This window comes from Pteropus alecto, unplaced genomic scaffold (assembly GCF_000325575.1).
Source record: "Pteropus alecto unplaced genomic scaffold, ASM32557v1 scaffold24, whole genome shotgun sequence".
In the NCBI taxonomy this organism is placed as follows: domain Eukaryota; kingdom Metazoa; phylum Chordata; class Mammalia; order Chiroptera; family Pteropodidae; genus Pteropus; species Pteropus alecto.
In genome coordinates, this window is record NW_006439192.1 from 13528405 (window position 1) to 13549060 (window position 20656).

Sequence of the window (20656 nt, forward strand, 5' to 3'; positions counted from 1 at the left end):
CTGACTTCCTTCAACAGTTCTCTGGGTGTATTATATGCATTTTTTGAATACAATAATTGGATGTATTCAGAACTTTCTAGAATTCATCTATATAAAAATTAGACGTCAATGCTCTCTTCTTCTGTAGCAGAGTGAAATGTTATTTTTATATCATTCTCATTTTCAGTTCAAAAGGTAAAGTCTCTAAAAAGCATCCTTTGACAAACCTGCTAATGAAAGCTCAGTTCTTGGGGCGGGGTGAGTGTGTGTGTGTGGAGGCGCGGGGGAGCGGCTTGGAGGGTGGGGCAGTATGGGACAGCACAGTAATGTTGTTAAAGTATGGGCCAAGAGACCTTGTCCAGCTTGTCGCCCCAGCACTTCTTAGGTAGGTGAACATGGGACCTTAACCATGTAAGGAGTTTCATGAACTTTGGCAATATGCTAAAACAATTGTGGCCATGTGACCTCTCTCACCATGTTGTATCTGCTTCTTTTCTCTCACCCATTGAATAAAATTCCTTCAGAAGAGGATGTCCCCGGAGAAAGACCGGAGTGCATGGAGAAGTGCGTGATCCTTTCTCCTTTCCTTAGAGAAGTGCATTCTGGGTATGCCAGTCAATGCCGTATACAATCACCACTCAAACTTCTGTTTTGAGTTTATATGCATGTGGAAAACAAAAGTTATTTTTACAAATTCTGATACTGGGATCTGTTTCACTCAATCAGTTAGCCAATGTCAAAACGCTCTTCTTAAAAAAAAAAAAAGTCTGGGAAGCTACATCTTATACAACTGCTTACTTACCAAAATATTTTTTTCCTTGAGTCTTTTTAACTGAGAATACAATACTAGGTTTCTAGACATAAAATTATATTCACAAAATTTCCAAGCTTCCAATATATTAACTGGTGCTACAAACTTCCAGTGTTTTCTCATCTTTATCCTTCAGATTGACTGGATTAGCATTTTGAGACTCTTGGAGAGTTTATGAACATTTTCACTGTACTTTTTAGCTTTTAGCTGAATCAATTTTGCTAATACTCTAAGTAATTGTTTAGTTTTATCTCTAGTCCATCTTCTTAACTGGCACCACAAAAATCTAAATTATTATAATGGAGTGAAGTAAGATTTTTATGGTCCATATAAAATTGTCTGCAAGTATCTCTGGCAATGTATTGTCTTTGTTCATGCTACTTTTACTTTTGATCAAAATTATTACATCTCCAGGGACAAATTAAATGTTATTTTTCTGGCATGCTTCATGCTTTAATTTTTGGCCTAGTGATTTTTTTTGGCTTACCCGTATATTCTGAGAAACTAATTGTCAACACATAGTTCAGATTATTTTAAAGCTGATAACATAACAATTGTTGCATCAGGTTCTAATATTCCTTACATGACCTCATGGAGCTCATTCAAAACAAAAAATATATATTTTAAATTAGCTAAAAAATTAATATATTTAAATGTATCAAAACTAAAAATGATTGACCAGAAAATAGATTACACAATGTATTTCTGCTAACATTCTTGGTTCAAATATGATGAAAAATGATTGAGTTGAATCTAGCTCAATTTCATGGACGGTGACCATTATGCATCAGGATTTTGCCTCCCCTTGAGGTGGAAAGATGTTATTTATTTTGACTCCATTTTTCCTTTTGTAAACCATCCCTGAATTTGTTCTACTGGAGAAATTTTGATAAAACTGTAGCTGTTTTCATATTTATTTATCTTTTCCTTTTGCTGTTTATTTATTATTATTATTACTATTATTATTATTATCACTGTTTGAAAATTACATAGACCTTAGCTGGCACATAGAATGAACAATGCATGTTTTCTGCATAAAGGCTTAAGAGTCATCTTTACTAAAAAATAGGAAGATGGTGCATAAACGTAAAATGAGAGAATTTCAGAAGATTACTTTTTTCTCCAATATATGGAAAAAATCTTACTTTATGGACTAGATGTTAAAATTGTGCAGAGCACATAACTGGAATTTAGAAAACATTACATTGTTTTACAAGTCAGTATTGAAAATACTTAGTATATTTTTTGGGCATCAACCTTCTAATTAAATATTTTTAAAGAAAACAAACTATTTTATAGCAAAACGTATAGACACTAATATTTTATAGTGTACCAAGTAGTCACTTATACCATTTAAAAACGTTTTTGTTATATTAAATTTGCCAGCTTTAAAACAGGGGTCTCCAATCCCCAGTATTGGTCCGTGACCTGTTAGGAACAGGGCTGCACAGCAGGAGGTGAATGGCAGGCGAGCTAGCTAGCGAAGCTCCATCTGTATTTGCAGCTGCTCCCCAGCGCTAGCATCACCGCCTCAGCTCCACTTCAAATCATCAGGCATTAGATTCTCATAGGAATGCAAACCCTGTTGTGAACTGCCCATGCAAGGGATCTAGGTTGCATGCTCCTTATGAGAAGTGATGCTAGTGCTGGGGAGTGGCTGCAATACAGATTAACATTAGCAAAGAGGTTTGACTAAACAGAGACCATAATAAATCAATTGCTTGCAGACTCATATCAAAACCCTATCAGTGAGTAGCAAGTGACAATTAAGCTGCATCTGGTGGCAGGCGTTATAGTGGCAAGTGAGTTGATGTACTTCAGTTGCACAGTTGCATTTGGTGGCATCTGATTCTGCGTTATAGTGAATTGTATAATTATTTCATTATATATTACAATGTAATAATAATAGAAATAAAGTGCACAATAAATGTAATGCACTTGAATCACCTCCAACCTTCCCCCACCCCCAGGCCATGGAAAAATTGTCTTCTGGGAAACTGGTCCCTAGTGCCAAAAATGTTGGGAACCACTGCTTTAAGAGATTTATCTTTACATAACTATAAACTTTGTTTTCTCTTTTCAGCACTAATAATTTTTATGTATTTGCTAGTAGCTATGTCACACTGGCAAACAATCAATTCTTTGTCAACAAGCATACCACTTACTGGGTTGTATTTATGCAGGCAAAATATTTGTTCCCAGAATAAAGCATGCCTTTTTAAAAATGAGACAAGCACTGCAATCGTGTGACTGAAATGTTTCTTTTTTAACATGTGTGGGCACTTAAATGTTATTTCGTTTATTTTACATGTGTTCACAAAAAGACTTTAGCTTGTCAGAAAAAGCTAAATATTTGGAAAAGATTGTTTTTGATTGAAATATTTTAAAGCCATTTTCATACATACTGAGGGATATTATACCCAGTTAAAAGTCTGAATGCTCCTAGTGCACTGAATAACTTTCAGTCATATGGACGTGCTAAGCAGACAATCTTATAAGATAGTACAATCTATATCGATTCATTTGGTTTTAGATTCAAAAGTGTCATATAATAAAGTGTTTATAATCATTAAATACATTAAGAGATGAATTTAAATGAAATGTAGTAGTGACTGTAATCCCTGTGAAACTTTCTTTCACAGGATCACACATTTTCATAGCAATCGCAATCTGACATTTGGTTAGAGAAATGGAGCAGGGGGAGATGAATGTTTCATAATATCAAGTTTGCTTACAGTGTAAGATGGTAATGGATTGAACTTAGCAGGTTATAATACAATTTTCATTTTATTTTAAACATATTTTGCATTATATAAAAATATTGATCACAGTGAGCTTTACCAATTGTTATTGCTATAAAAATGAATGCAGAAACAATATTTTTAGTGGAAATAAATTATATAGTCATTATTTTTTTTTTTTAAATCACAACAAAAAAACCTCGGCTGTTTGGTCATTGGCAGAAACCCAGTCTTTACGAGAGGTCTTTTGCAGATGAGCTCCAGTCTCTTTCTGTAAAGTTATCCACATGGTTCAGAAAACGCCGACTTTTGTCTTTGTTACCATGGTCCCACAAGGTCTCTCTGTTCATAGACAGTTCTAAAGTGGCAACACAGTTTTCCATGACAGAAAAATGACGAACTGGAAAATAGAACAATCTCAGTTCATATGTGGTCTTTTCCAATATGAAGGGACACAGCGACATACTTCTTCACTAAATGACAGTCCCTGCTCACAATGCTTCAGTCGATTTGTACATGGTCGTCTGTAACAACTAGGAATATAGAGAGAAACACACTTTTGTTAAACATTAATATATGAACTTATGCTATAGACACACTTTTGAGTTATGCTAAATTTTAAATTAGAACAGTTACTCATTTTGTCGTAAAATTGTTCTTGGGTTTATAGGTTTGTAAATTGTTAAAGTTCATGCTTACAATTATAAAATTTGAGAGGAATGGAAAAACCTGAAAAAAAAAGTGTCTTGGTTACTAAAATAACAAATGGAAGAATGAGATATCAGCATTAGTTTGAAGTGCTTTCTGCTTCGTGGATGAAAGTAACATAAAACAGAAATTTTGGAAGTAACTATTTGGTCTGATAATTTAGTGTGGTCACGTAGGCATGGCAGAACTCACTAGAGTCTGAGACTTGTACGGAACTCAGAGCTTGAAGCCATTAAACCCAGCCATTTTGGCAGGCCCATGGTCCTCAGCAAGCAGCCCCACCCTTGCTCCTGTGTCCCCGCTGGGCAAGCAGCTAGCTGTGATGGCGGTTCACTCTCTCTTCTCCATCTGGGCTCCAATGCTGTCTGCCGGAAGGGAAGGAGAGGGGCAATATCATCGTGGGGGTCCCTCTCCTCCTGCCCTAGACATCTAGTTTCTAGTAGTGGTAAAAGGACAAATGATCAAGTAGTCAATAACATCTGAAGCACTGTTGCCCTGATGAATGGGAGTTATCTTTGAAAAAGTTTCTGAAGTGTGAGTATGCTTACTATATGGGAATGGAAATGGGTGTCCAGGGAAAAAAATACAAGATGACCTGACATGGCTATCAAAAGTGCACCTCAGAAAAACTACAGATGTGATTTCGAAATTTCATTTTTGTACTCTAGGAAAGAAAGTACATCTAGTTAAAATGTTATTATTGTTAATTTTACTTATAAGTACAAATGCATTACTATAAGACCTCTGGTATTCCTTTACTAAAGAGGTACAATTCTCAATGATCAATGAAACTTGCTTATTAAGGCAGTGGACTAAAGTCTGCCCACCACACTTTTGGAATAAATATTAAGAGAAAATAAGGAGTATAAATATTTTCAAAATGTAAATTATCTTTTTTTTTTTTTGCTTCAATATATGCATGAAAATTGGAATTACACACTTAGAAAAACGAACATGGGGGAGTTTCGGTAAATAGAAAGTCTTTATAAAACAATGTATACGATTAAGAGAAATACAATGATAGAAATCTTTTCTGCTAAGTTAATGTAAGAATTCTGGAGAAAAATATGGTGGCTGATTTATCTATGCAAGCATAAAAATTTTAAGTTTCTCAATATATACGAAGTTCACTCAGAAGGAATTAATATACAAAAAGGTTTAGTAATCTTTACTAAGATTTAATATTTATATGTGTATTTTTGTAATATCCTGGTAATTAGAGATATGCAAGTAAAACTGCAACACAGTTATTGCGCAAAATATTCTAAAGAGGAGTATTATAGAGTATTCTGAAATACTAATGGAAAAAAGTCATCAATGATATACATAGATTCAATGAAATCTCCTTATGCAGTAGCTAGTGGGGACAGATCATCAGAAATATAAATTAAAATGAGACTGCAAAACTCTTCAGAATCAAAAAGATGGATACTTTATATACTGAGGAAAAAAGGAATGACAAACATTAATGCAGATATAAAATTGTAAATAAATGAAATGTAAGGTTTGAGTCATTTAAAGTCATTTGATGAAAGAGAAGAAAGCCCAGTGAAGGTGATAAAGAAAAAATGTATGAAAACTGAAAGGACACTAGGAGAGCACGATTTATGTCAGCCAAAAAAAGAGGAGAGCTTAAAGAAAAGCTACAGAAAGGACAGCTTTGGTCTTACATAAAGACCCAATTGACCATTGGATTTAGCAAGTAAGAGTCTGAAGCTTATCAGGGAATTTTAGGGCATAAATCCCATTACAGTTGGTTGAATAAATGAGAGATGAAAGAGGTGAATGAAAACGTCAAAGGCCTAAACTTGGAGCAAATTTGAAGAGAAGGACAGAACTTGGTTGCTAAAGTATGCTCAACATCACGGGGAGATGCTAACAAAATAGAAGAAATTCAGGAACTTTTATAAATTGAGAGGAAAGGACAACAGAGTTAAGATGTTAAAGGTATGGAAGAGAGAAGACATGACTGGTGGAGCGATGCTGAAGGAACGTGGGGAGAAATGTCAAAAGTCAGATCTGGCTTAAATAGTAGATCTCCTTATTCTCAGACTGTAGAGGAAAAAGTTCAGAGACTCACACTTAAAAGGTTTTAGTCCAAGAGACTCATTCTTTTCTTGGTGAAAAAGTTTTGAAGAATGAGTCTTGAGTAACCTTTAACAACATATTATGTCTCTAATTCCGTTAAATAGTTAGCATAAATATTTTTATTTCTAGATATAATTCTACAGTAAATGGTACTATCCTATCCTTTTAAGATTTTGCACATTTTCTGCACTTAGAACAGTTGTCCTACATCTGATGGCATCGTGGTTTTGGTGGGGGCAGGTGTGCACTGCCTGGTGTACTTTGAAAATGCTCCACAGATGATTGTCCGATGCACCTGTCCCCCAACCTGTGTTGACAGCCACGACCTTGTCCCCTGGGTAAAGGACTCAGAGTGTAACCTGAGTTTGTATCTGGTTTGGGTTCCCAGGGCTCCTTTCTTGCCCTTTGGTGAGGAAACAGTCTCACACAAGTTTGGCATTAGTTAAAAAATATCAGAATTTGTCTTTCAGATCTTACCAGTTTCATGCTAATAAACGACTGTTATTTTGATTGAGAAAACTGCTTTTAGCTGAGAAAACTATTTCCAGTAAGAGAAGTAAACACAATTTATGAAGATTTCCTACCTGCATGTTTGATGTTGAAATTTCTTTCCTTTTAAGAAGCATTTCTGTGGATTTTCTGTACATTCACAGGCACACTTCCCAGGGTTGAGGGGCTGATTTCTTGGGCAGGTCCTTTTACATACGCACTGGCATGTGTTTTCATCAAATTCTCTGTTGGTCCCACATGAGTTGGGGAAAAGTTTGTTTTTACAGACGCACTGGCATGAGTCTCTGTCTAGTTCTTTGTGGGGCCCGCAGCTGGAAGGCTGAAGCCCCCCTTTGCAGACACATTGACAGGTCTCTTCGTCCAGTTCCTTGTTGGGTCCACAGATGTCATGGAATCCATCTGCCACGTCTAGACAAATACAGGCAGGACAACCTTACTATACCTTACTTGGTCCCTGGTGTGGTGTGAAACAATTAAAAGTACTGAAAAGCATCTTCCTTTTTATGTTTTTCATTACAGGGCTGTGCATAAACATGGGCATGTACCTTTATAAAGAAGTTCAAAATAATATCAATGAGAAACAAAAAAGGTCCTATTTTGTAGTGACCCATTAAAAAGTGTGATAATCTGAATATTGGACATATGATTTTAATATTAAAGTATTTGTTAATCAAATTAGAGACCCTTGGTATTTAGTCTTAAAAACATCATTCTGCTTACCGTCTTCAGCACTAGAGGTAAAAATAAAATCCTGCTGAGTGAGGCATCTGCAGACTTGACTATTCCATGTGTAATTTGTGGGGCAAGTCTTGTTGGCAGCCTGGCATCTTGGGGAGATACAGATGGGTTAAGCATTAGTATAATTGGAACATAGAAGGGATCATCCCTTTTCTTACCTATGTAGTACACAATCAATACATGCTTGTAAAAAATGCTCTAAAATAATGTAAGTATATATGAAATGAAATATGAAAGTTTCCTCTCAAACTACTTCTACCTACATGCGCTGTCAAATTCTAATCCCAGAGGTGACCACTGTTAGTGGTGTAGTCTTATTTCACTCCAGATGTCTACCTTTTTAAGACAAATACGATTATTTGTATAATCACATAGTGTTCTAGTTTTTGTGAACATAGGATAAAGCCTTTTATATTACTCTGAAATTTACTTTTCCATTAAACAATACATTATGGAGATCTTTGTATGTCATTTCATAAAGTTCCACTCCGTTACTTTTCATGGTTGCATAGTAGTCCATTAAGTGGATGTATTACTATTTATTTTATTAATCTCCTACTGGTAGCTATTAAAGTTGCTTCCAATTGGCTTTTTCAAACAGTTCTACAGAAAACACCCTTATACATGTAACTTCACTGACTTATTTCTGAGGAGCAGATGCCTATAACTGTCAAGGGTCCATTAATACAAAATTCCCACTCTACACTCTACCAGAAAGGTATCAAAGAGCTGTGTTTTTGCTGTTGTTCTAGTTTTCTCTCCCTCCTTCCCACCCTTCCTCTCTCCTTCTCTCCTTTCCTTCATTTCAGTAAAAATTAAACAGCATGCTCTTCCTTTTCTTAGCTTTTGGTTTATGGCTTTAGTGTTTCTTTTTGCAAATAAAAGAAAATATGTATGTATACATTTTAGCTCATTCTGTTACACAGAAGATAGCATCCTTTAGATGCGGTTCTAAACCTTGCTTTTGTATTTAACAATATTTCCTGGAGAACATTATACCTTCCTAATAATTTTAGGTATTCTCAAGAGCAAGTCTCTACACATTAAGTATTTTTGTTATTATTTTCTTGGCTAATCATAAACTAACATCAATCCACATAAAATTTAGACAGTGTATAAATTTTCTAAAATAATATCACTGTTTCTTTAAATTTACCTCCTATCTAAAATGTTAGTATTCTATCCAACAATATGAAATTGTTTAGTTATATAATAGCAATGCAATTGGTCCTGGTTGAATGAAACTCATATCATTTCATTTACAGAAACTCATACTTTCTGTAAATGAAAGTAAATCCATTTTGTCTATGTTGCCGCAATATTGACGTGGGTTAAGTAACATATTCCCAGGTTGATAAAGGTGGACACAATGTTGTGGCGGTCCTATTAGAAAGGCATCATTCATTTAGCTGATATGTGATTTATAGTGCCATCACCTAAGCCATTGTTTTTTTCCAGTCGTTAGTTGTAACACATTAGTGGATCAGAAAATCAACTACACGAGTTGGGAAATGCATTTTCAATGTAAAAACTGGCATGTAATAAAATACAAACTATTAGAGTGCATGTGATAAAGACTGTTTTCTGAAATTTTATTTCAATTATATATATGCATGTAAATATTTTAAAATAAGTAATATACATGTACAAATGTGTACGTGCAAATATGAATATACAACCCCTCACACACAACCCCTCCTTCTTCCACGTGTAGTGTGTGTGTATGTGTGTCTATGGTTGCAATGTCAAGTGTATTTGTCTTTACTTGCATTCAGAAAAGTTGACAAAATACATCTCTAAGCTATTCAAATGGCAAAAAAAAAAGTGTCACAAATAATCTCAGTCCCTAGCCTAACTGAGACGGTGAATGATGACATTTCCAACTGCAGGAATATGTATAATGTGTCTGTGTGTAAGTTTAAAAATGTATACAAATTTGTTCATCCTAAATAGATATGAAAACAAAAACAATTTCCTATCATCTAGTAAGGAAAAAATAGATTTTTCTAATATTTCGACATCTTCAAAAATATAAATTCAAAAGCATGTACTGTGTGTAGAAACAAATGTAGAAATAAATGTAGAAATATATTTCTGGAAATGTTATACAAAACAAGCTTTCCAGGTTTATAGAATTAAATAATGATTTCATATAATGTGGCTAAACTAACTCTTTAGTTTTTGCATATTCATGTTGAGTAAAAATATAATCTTCAGAATAACATTCTCGGTTATGTTATACCTCAAAGGTTGTACCCACATAAACTTTATATTAACTGACTAATTATGGTTTGCTCAAGGTGAACTAAGTATTTTAATTTCCAATATTCTTAAAACTTAAATTTATAGAAAAATATGACTTTAGAAGATGCTCCGTATTCCATTAAGATAACAAATGATGAAATTTAACTACATTTAATTTTTTTGATAAATATCAAAATAGAATTTTGATTTCCTAAATGCCAATGGTTGATGTCATCTAAATTTCACCCACTATGATAAAACTACTCAAACCTATTTTAGGGAAGAATATCGATCCAGACCATTTTTGCTCAAGATTGTTGTCAGAATAACAGCTGGAAGGGTACTGTATTCTTTCATTATCAGAGCCACAGAGCCCCAGGAAAAAATGTTTCAACAGTTTTATTCTAAAAGTCTTTGAACTGTTTTGTTCATATTGAGTTCATCATGTATGGCCCTTGAATATTCTTGACAATCTAGACAGATGTTGATATGCTTACAGTTTTGCAAGAGTGATTAAGTAAAAATGTCCTTGATATTCAATGTCATTAACTTCTTTAATACTATGTATAGAAATCAGAACTGCATTCATTTTTAAGGCTTTATATAAATTGTCTAAAATAAAAAGGAACACATTTAACAGAGATATACCTGAATAAAATGTATATACTCATCTTCCCTTATATTGATTTTTATTGACTTCACACTAATTTGTGTTCATATCTGTGCATGTTATTGTTTGCTTATGTTCCATTAGTCTACTGACTGGCAGAACAGTGGACAGGGGTTGGGGTTTGTTAGGGTATAAAAGGAACAGATGAAAATTCCATGGTTTCACCATTATTTCAGACTTAATAATTAATAGGCTAATTAAATAGTTGCATTAATATAAAAAATGGGCTTATACATCTAATTTTCACTCCTTGTGCAAATATAAACTTGTTATTTACGAAAGCTCAGTCACCTTCTGAAACTTGGATATAAAATAAGAGTCGCGCTGTTTGTTCACCAGTTGGCTAGCCAAGTACAGAACTGCTTGTTTTTGAGTGAGATGCCACCAGAACAGGGGCATAGAAGCACTGGAGAACAGATAAGTCTAGAAGCCTATGTTTTCCTGTTTTTATTTTTTGAATTTCCCTGCTTGGATAGGTTGGGAGACAAGGTTGAAAGAAGTATGGTAGGTTAAAATGATGGAAATCTAGTAGTTACTGTATTTATCAGCTTGTCAGTTTTTATTTCTATATTTAATTTGAATTAACAATTAGAACAGAGAATAGATAAGGGTAAGTAATCAAGAACTCAGTAAAAATGTCCTTTAATCATAGCCACTGGTCTCATTATCTCCTAACAGCCACAATACATTAACAGAAAAACAAAACAAAACAAAATAAAACAACAAAAAGAACGTGTTTTGAGGGTATTAGAGAGTTGATATGACAACAAAATGACTGGCTGATGCCAGGGATTGGGGGGAGGGAGAAGGGCTGAATAGGTAGGTAGAGTATGCAGGATTTGGGCGTGGTGAAACATTCTGTATGATACTGTAATTATACATTTCCTTACACATTTGTCAAAATCCAAGTAATTTACAAAAAAATCCTAATGTAAACTATGGATTTTAGTTAATAACATATCAATATTGACTCATCAATTGTTAAAAATGTAATTCAAGATATTAATAATAAAGGAAACTAGGTGAGGATGATGAGGACATAATTCAAGATATTAATAATAAGGGAAATGAGGTGAGGATGGTAAACTATGGATTTTAGTTAATAACATATCAATATTGACTCATCAATTGTTAAAAATGTAATTCAAGATATTAATAATAAGGGAAACTAGGTGAGGATGTTGAGGACAGAATGAGAACTCTGTACTTTCTGCTCAGTTTTTCTATAAAAGTAAAACTGCTAAAAAGTCTATTAAAATTTTTTAGAAAACGACTGGTGGATTTGGTCTAATTATATGGGAATTAATTGATAACAATCACCAATGTGTTCTGGTTGAACTTGACATTAAGCCTCACAAAATCTTTGACCTAACAGTTTCCACTTCTGGGTAACATTACTGACATGACCCCAGCGCAGAGGATGTACTAATAAAATCTTCTCAGCCATACACGCTTTGCTGTAATTTCTACCAGTCAATCAGTGAGCCATTAGAATGCTGCTTTCAGTTATTATCTTTTAGAAGGCACAAATCAGACAGTCCAAAGGTAGGTACACTGTATAGCACAGTCACCTTCCTTTTAGATAAAAAATATGCTTCGGAGTCTATAACCTCTTAACTGAGTTTGATGGTAAACCGATTCTCATCGATAGGTGCTCATATGAAGGTGTTAAACAATATTTAGATAAAGAACTTTATAAAAGAGAGGATGAACAGACATATGAATTAAGATTTCAACAATAAATGTATATGAACATAATGGTTTTAAACTTGCAAAGAGGATATTTTCAGGGCAGAATACAGGTGCATGTTTTAAAATACTGGAAAAAACAAGTAGTTTCTGATCAACTGGCACAAGACCATCCCAATTTAATTGGAAGATATATTATCTCGATATTTCTGTTCTGAAATAGTTTGTTAAATTAATCATGTTATTGTTTATCTTTATTTCTGGTAAAGTACATATTTGGTATACTTTTAAAATTAAAGGGAAAGAATGAAAAAATAAAATGGAAAAAAATCTTCATGGATAGTCAAGCTTCTAAGCATTCAGAGTGAGGATCTGTTACATATTAAAGTTTAAAGACACTGAGCATTGAAGTTCTAAATCAAAAGTTGCCAGGACTATAAATCCACTTTGTTTCTTGGAGAAGAGATGAGTTCTCACAAGAATGAAATATTCCTTAATAAACCCGAATAAACGTAACTTCTTAGAAGCAAAAATTTTTATTTAATTTCTTAGTGAACAATATTAACCTTTTCGTAAAAGAAATGGAAAATAATAAACAAACAAAAACATATATCAGCCCCGAGGCTAGATTTATCCATTTTTTTTAATCTCTTCTTTTCCAGTCTTTCTCATGATGTGACTCTCCCCAAAAGACTGTGATACAGCCTCTTTATCAGGCTTAAATAATATATAGCCTCTATTTTTATTATCCATTAAAAATGCAAGCTATGTTGGTTATGCTGAACATTGTAATGTCACTCCTCTACCTCTAAACTCTCTATGCTACTCCACTAGCTCTACAGAAAAGGTGAAACTCCTAGGCTGGTGCTCAAAGCTTCCAAGGCACTGCCTTAAGCACTGCTTCTTCAAGGCACTTGTCTCTCAAATATGACATCTCTCTCCTTTGATTTTTCTCTCTTCCTGATATACAGTATATTGCCTCCCCTATAGTATATTATCACAGAATAAGCACGGACATTCTATTTGTTTATGTATTTATTTATATATACAATGAAATACTAAATACACAGTTATTTTTGAGTGGACATGAAATGACAGTAACATCTTATTTATTAGTAATACACAGCTATTTAATGAACAAAGTAGGCCTACAGACATCAATGTGATTAAATCTCTAAAACGAGCTGCTGAGAGAAAAAAACTGTCACCACTTAAGCATAAAACTTTTAAATACTCAAAATGTTTAACATACCATAATTTCTTGTGGTATGTTAATATATCCATATGCCATAAAAATAGAAAACAAGAGTAAAAATAATACAATTTCATAGTAGCAGTTACCTCTGGGGACAGGGGATGAAGAACGGTGACTGGGACTTTGGGTTGTATCTTAAATAAATATGAAAAAATATATTTGTTATATTTTGCAATCTGTCAGTTTCGTTTTCATTGTCCTTTAGTATATGTTTGAGAGTTTGTTTTTACTTAAATAAGTTAAAAATGCAGTAATGGCTGTACCTCCAAAAGAATGAACTGGCTCCAAATTTAGTTTGAATCTCTGATTTGCAACATTTTCAGTTGTGTGATGCTGGAAAACGTTACTAAATCCCTCTGATTCAGTTTCTTGCACGTAATTGAGAATTTCTCTCTCTCATTCTGTTTCCTTCTTTCTCAAACACACTCTCTCCCTCTCTGTCAAGTGCATGGCAGATTATTAATAAATGAGATGTTACTTTCATTTCATGTCCTTCAGCTAATGGAGTCAATCCTTGTCATTCTTGAGCTTTTTCTAATATTTGATCATCAAACCACTTCATCTTCCCTTGAACTCTCATTGGCTTTTGTAATATCTTCTGAATTTTGTAATATCATTCTCTCCCAGTTTTTATCTCTATTCTTTCTGAGTGTTCTTTATCAATCTCTTGCACAAAGAATTGTTTCTCTAAGTTTACTAAATATTGATATTTCACATGGTGTCATCTGCTGCTCCTCTTCTCTGATTAAGTCCTATATTTTCCTATATCTTCCAATTGCTGTAACTTCCAATTATATGCTGGTAGCTACCAAATGAGCATGCCCTTCGCTTTGCCAGTGTCGTCCCAGCTCCACAAATACCTACCAAATGTTTCACTTTGATATCTTACAGGTATCACAAATACTCAAACTACCTGTGTAAAAACTAAATTCTCCTCTTCAAATCCACATTCCTGTTTTCTTGAGTATTATCCATGCCGTTTCACCCTCACCTTCTCCCTCTTTGTTAACCCACACACGTAGTTCCCAAGTCATATATTTTCTTCTCTTTCAAATGTCTTTCCATGTCCATTTCTCTTTCCTTTTCCATTTCCACTGCCTCAGTTCTCGCCCTTATTATTTCTCCATTGGATTATTTCAGAACCTTCCTCTCCAATTTTCTCACCTCCTGTTTGTTCCTTTAAGCCAATACTACATTACTATCAGGCTGTTCTTTCTATAATATAAAAGGTAAATATCACACCCCTAAATGAATTTTTTAGTGGTTCCTGGGAGATGAAGAAAAAGTCAATCCTTGGCATGACATGTGGCCTCATGTGGATTCTCTCCCCCTCACACTCTCCAGTCATGCATCCAGCATTCTCCTCTACCACACCAACTCCAGTCCTGTGTTACAGGTTTGACTCGCTCATGTGATTCTTCTAGAGTAGTGATTTTATCTATCTTTCTATTTCTACAGCCTAGCACAATAGTAGTACTTAGTAGGCACATAATCACTCTTTGTTGAATGACTTAAAGAAGCAGAGCACAGTGTTTTACACATGTATTCTGTTATAAATATTTGTTTGTTTATATGCTGCACATGAGTTGCTTTAGTTAAGGAATTATATTATCCATTTAAAAAATATCCCATATTTCCTAATACTACACACATAAAAAAACTCAATATAAATATCTCATAAATGAATAAAGCCTACTTTGACTAAGTAAAAAAGTTCTAGGGCATCACTTCTTAATCATACATGGCTCTTCATAAGAGGAGAGCCTCTACTATAGAGGCCACAGAAATTAATGGAGTTCAAGCAGAAGGAAAATATAAGAGGAAATAATTGGAAAGAAAATAATCTGTGAGAACATCCATATGAATAGTGATAAATAACCACTTCTGCTAGAGGTACTCTCTCCAACATCTGGAATTTATGACATATTTTGGTGCTACTGATATTGAAATTTTCAAGTATTTTTGTAAATACTAGAAATGCTATATGATATTGGGGAAAAGCACGGGATGAAGAGAAAGATTTGAATTTTTATCTTTTTCTGGCACTTATATTTTTAGCTGTTTAGCTTTGTACATGCTAATTAGACTCAATTATTTCATTAGTAAAATATTAAGAAAAAAATTGCAGCCAAGACTGAATGTTTACTTTGTGTCAGGCAGTATGCTAATTTTTAATGTGAATTACTGATTATAACCATCACTGCATCACTATGAGTTTGGTGCTATTATTATCATCATTATTATTCTATTATCCTATTGACCAATAGTAGGTTAACATATAATATAGTATTAGATTGTGAGAATTAAGGTCCAGATGTTATACTGTATCATGTTACCTGTAACATTTTAATTTATATGTATTTTTATAGATGAAATGAGGAAAATGAGTCACAAAAAGTTTAAAGAACTTAGAAAAATTCAAAGAGCTAATAAGTGGAGAATGAATTTTCAAACCAGGAAGCTGCCTGCAGTGTGCACACTTCTTAACTAGTGCCCGTAATCTCTATCATCAGTACAGCCATCTGGCAGAACCAGTATGAGCATGAGACAATGTGTGGCAGATGCTTGGTGCACAGTAATATTTAGGAAAATGAAATAGTAATAATCTAAATACAACGCGTTGATGTCCTCTTTGACCTTGAATGATCTGAGTGCTGTGAGATCATGGGCAGCCAAACTCATCTTTGTCTTCTCTCATAGGATCTAGAATCATTCTTTGTCCATTTTATGAATGATTTCTTTAATTAGTGACTTATACTTCTTCATAAATAATGTAAAACGAATGGTCTGCTACTTATTGAACTTCGTAACAATGTAAATATAATGCCATGCATTTGAAAAAGGCATGCTTTGTCTTCCTCTACAATCTGAATAAAATTTCAAACTCTATATAAAGGAGTGCTGGGAAGCCCTCCCCAGTAAGGAATCATAAGAATCTTAAAGATTTGACTTAAAGTGTCACCATAAAGAGTTCAAGTAATCTACTGTTTTAAACCCAAACTACTTTCAAAATTATAGTAAATTAAAGGGTTTTTCTTCTTTTGGCTTTTCAAAAATCAATTTTATTGGGGAATAACTTGCATGTAGTAAAATGCTATTTTAAATTCATTGTCTTTTGACAAATTTATGTACTGATGCAACTATCATAATAAAATGATTTCCATCACCCCAAAAACTTTTCTTTGCTCCTTTCCAATAAATTCCTTCCACTCATATTTTCAGGCAATGACTGAATTGCTTTTTTCTCAATCTAAATTATATTTGTCTTTTCTAGGGTTTCATGTAAATTGAATCATACACTATGTGTTCTTTTTAGCCTAGCTTCTTCATTCAGTTTAATGTTTTTGAGATCCATTCCTATTGTGTGCATCAATAGTTGATTCTTTTCATATTGCTCAGTAATGTTCCACTGTATGAATAGAATATACTACATTTGTTTATCCATTCACCTTTGATGGACATTTGAGTTGTTTCCAGTTATTGGCTAATAGAGGTTACATAAACATTTGTGTACAAGTAATTGTGTGGAATTATTTCTCTTGAGTAAACACTTAGGAGGAAAAGTTATGGAGCACGTTGTAAGTGTGTATTTAAGTTCATAAGCCTCAGCCAAAGTGTTTTGTAAAGTAGTTGTACCATCTCACATTTCCACCAGTGATATCTGAGAATTCCAGTTGCACCACAACCTCTCCAACATTTGAATTTTTCAGTCTTTTTAATTTTAGCCCTTGTGATGGCTATTCCTGTTAACTCTTAACAAAAGTAATGATTTGGTAACACAGCTGTGTATTTATCATATATGCATTATCATTATAGGAGATTTTTATTAAATTGTGGGTCACAATTAGCAATAGGTTGAGGTCAACATTTAAAAAAGAGACAGAGAATAGAAAAAAGTATTAGAGTGCCTCACATGTAATAAGGCATGCATTCATACTGGAAACAATATTATCTGTAAGTGGGTAAAAATGGGGTACTGGGGAGGAGAAATCTTAGATTTTACAATGGTTTTTGGCCCTCCAAAATCCATCAAAATCTTATTCCACAGTTTTTAATTTGTATTGGGCTTTGCTGGCTATTGCACGAGCAGCACTGGCACTGACAGATATCCAAAGTGTGTGCAAGATAAAGGCTATAAAATTATGGTGAATAAACAGCTGTGACTGGAGGACTTTCTCTTGGCCCGGCTTGATCTCAAAGTCATACACTGAGAGGGTCCTGTGTGGGCCTGTGGGGTGCCTGTGGCTGTGACTTTTGCTTGGTCCCTGGTGCTTTTGCATCTGACTCGAGCTTTGAGAATTAAGTAGAAATAGATTATATTTATTTTATTCTTTAATTCTACAAATTTATTCAAATCATAAGTATGTCATATACTGAGAAGAAAAAATGTTGACATTAAAGATTATCTAGTATTTATACAGGTTAAACATTGTATTCTCATTTGAAGCAAAAGTTTAAAAAAATTATTATTTTAAAATTATTTTACTTTTGCTGGAAAAATTATCATTTTGTATGTTTTTAAATAATATATTATATTTGAAAAATATTTAAAATGTATTTATATGTAAATAGAAAATTACATTAAATACAAATATATTTATATATTTATATAAATTGCTACTTTCCATATGAAATTTGATATATAGTACCAATTATATACGTAAATTACCTTAACTGCTTTTCAGCAAATAGTCATAAAATTATGTTCAATGTTAATATCTTTTATGTTTTTATTTAATTTTTAACTATATAAATTTTACTTTGTCATTTTAAATCCTACATTGAATGAAAAGATAAGCTTTCTACTTCCTTTTTTGCATATAAATTCCAGAAATACATAAGACGCATAATGGGATATAAATATGTCTGTGAGATTAAAATGTCGTCGGGGTGGTGATAAGAAAAAATGCGTATGTAAGGATTCTTAGTAGGGGCAATAATGAAAAAAGGTTGAGCAGCACTACAATGAGAAAACATTTTAAAATAATACTTTGTTTTGCTTTCATAGTTATATATGACTATACACCTACATTTAAAGTTATATAGTTATCTACTTTAAAACTATATGTATTACACACAAATAGTTGTGTGTATACTGGCTTGGAATATACAATACCTTTCTTATTGTAGCTAGTGGTAAAAAACACTGAAAAACACAGAGACAAGGAGAAGAATATTCAGAAATGAAGCTTAATGATAACAAATCTGCCTTTTAATGTCAATCTCTTAGATGCCAGACATGGTGCTTAGCACTATATGAGCATTCAGTATTTAGTTCAATCTTCTTTAAGTCTTTATATTTTATATATAAGCAAATGGAAGTTCAGACACATGAAATACCCAATCTTTAAAAGCTAATTAGTGGCGGACCTCATTTCAGGTTGATATCTGTCTTCCTCTAAGGCCCAGGCTCTTTTTGCTGTTTTTGTGTCTTCTTAACCTCAAACAGTGTATAGTATAGTGAATAAGTAATGATGAAAACAAGAGTAAAATATGCAAATGACATGCAATATATACAGATAAATATGTTATTTTATTTAGCAAGCATTTGTTGATCAGTGTAGTATATTGTTTAGCTCTTAACTCTGCTTCATCTGTATAATAGGATAGTACTACTACAAACTTCATAGATGACTTTTGTGATGATTAAATGTGTAACAATGTATTTAAAGGGATGAAAGTGTAGTAACAGCTCAATTATTTTTAAGTGTTATTAGCTGGATATTATGGAGGATATAAACCTACCTGAAATAGTCTCATAGTTCAGTTTCACATGTCACATTTACAGACTCCTATAAATCCATGTGAGAACAAAATAAAAGCAGTAATAGCTATGAGTATTCAAGAAGCAAAGGTGGTTGTGGTATTTGGACAAGACAACTGTAGGAGAAAGACCTTTACCTGAACCCTGAGAGTAGATTGGATTTTTGGAAAGGAAGAAAAGAAAGGACCAGGGACATAACAGAAACAAGATATGGAGCAGGAAATGAGCTTGGTGTTCAGGGTATTAGACTTTGTGAAACACAAACTTAGTGAATAAGAGGAAACAATAGAATAAAGAAAGGCCGATACCAGAATAGAGAGGTGAGAAATCTGTGCTTAATTCTTTGAGCAGTTGAAAGTCACTGCCAGTTTTTTGTCAGATGAATAAAATGCTGCCTTTTAAAGCTTACTTGTGACATTATACAGAAGTTGAAGAAATATCTGATACAAGAAAACTATTATTGACACCACTGCATTAAATCAGAAATACATGCAGAATGAAGTGGATGAGGATGGCAGTGATGGAAATGAAATATAAGTGTAGGTTGGAGCAGATATCCCCTCTCCCCCCAAATAATCAAGTTTTCAGGATGATATAAGAAAAAGAAGTAATTAATGACAACTGTGAGTTTAAGGCCTCAAAGGACATGAGAGAATATTACAATGAATAATGTAGAAGTAAATGAAGGAATTTAAAAAATCTTTGATTTTGTATATATTATATCTAACATAATTATAAACAGCAATATAAGGTAGATTTAGATAAAATATTAAATCAATAATATGGCCAGGTCTTGAACTGTAATTCTGGAAACCATCAGCACAAAGATAATGACTGAAGTTCTTAGAATAAATGAGTTACCAAGGGAGACAGGTGAATAGACCTCTCAGAGCTACATGGATGACATCTCATATACGATAGCTTCAGGTAGTGGCTGTCTCTGAATGCATCAGCATGAATTTATTCACAGATGCCTGTAAGATCTTTTCTTTCTCATGTCAAGGAAGACAGATCTGTGTCACTCAAATTAGGCTATTGAGTTTTTCCTAAAGTGTTCCTGAAAGAGATAAGGCCTCCTATCTATAACACTAAGTAAAGCAGTACAAAGAGATTCAATGGGGAAAAACTGCTATTTAGTGTATCACGTTTATTGCTGAATCCCGAGATGCAAGTTTTTTTGTTTTTTGTTTTTAATTTGTAATATATACATTTGCCCATCACTTTTTTTATACTTTTGTTACAAATGCTGGAGTTTCATTCATATACACATTCCTTATGCACTGGATGTCCTTAAAGAATGAAAAGCTGCATCCTCTTTTTGGGGGCAGAAAGCAAAAAGTTGCTAGATCCCAAATACATAATGATTCACTACAAACTACTGGCAGAGTCAATACCTGATGCTTTATCCAGGTCATTATATATGACCAAATAAAGCATTTACCAAACCAAAATATAAGAT

The 20656-nt window shown here is 33.5% G+C and overlaps 1 protein-coding gene across 1 annotated transcript in view; it reads right to left on the reverse strand.

Moving 5' to 3' along the window:
• Positions 1 to 3554: 3554 nt before the first annotated feature.
• Positions 3555 to 20656, reverse strand: part of VEGFC (vascular endothelial growth factor C) — a 99672-nt gene continuing 82570 nt past the window's right edge. The window contains exons 5-7 of the mRNA XM_015592811.2: positions 7558 to 7664; positions 6912 to 7245; positions 3555 to 4064 (exon numbers count right to left, since the gene is read on the reverse strand). Of these exons, the coding sequence (XP_015448297.2) occupies positions 3950 to 4064; positions 6912 to 7245; positions 7558 to 7664 (556 nt within the window). The 3' untranslated portion in view covers positions 3555 to 3949. The remainder of the gene's footprint in view (positions 4065 to 6911; positions 7246 to 7557; positions 7665 to 20656) is intronic.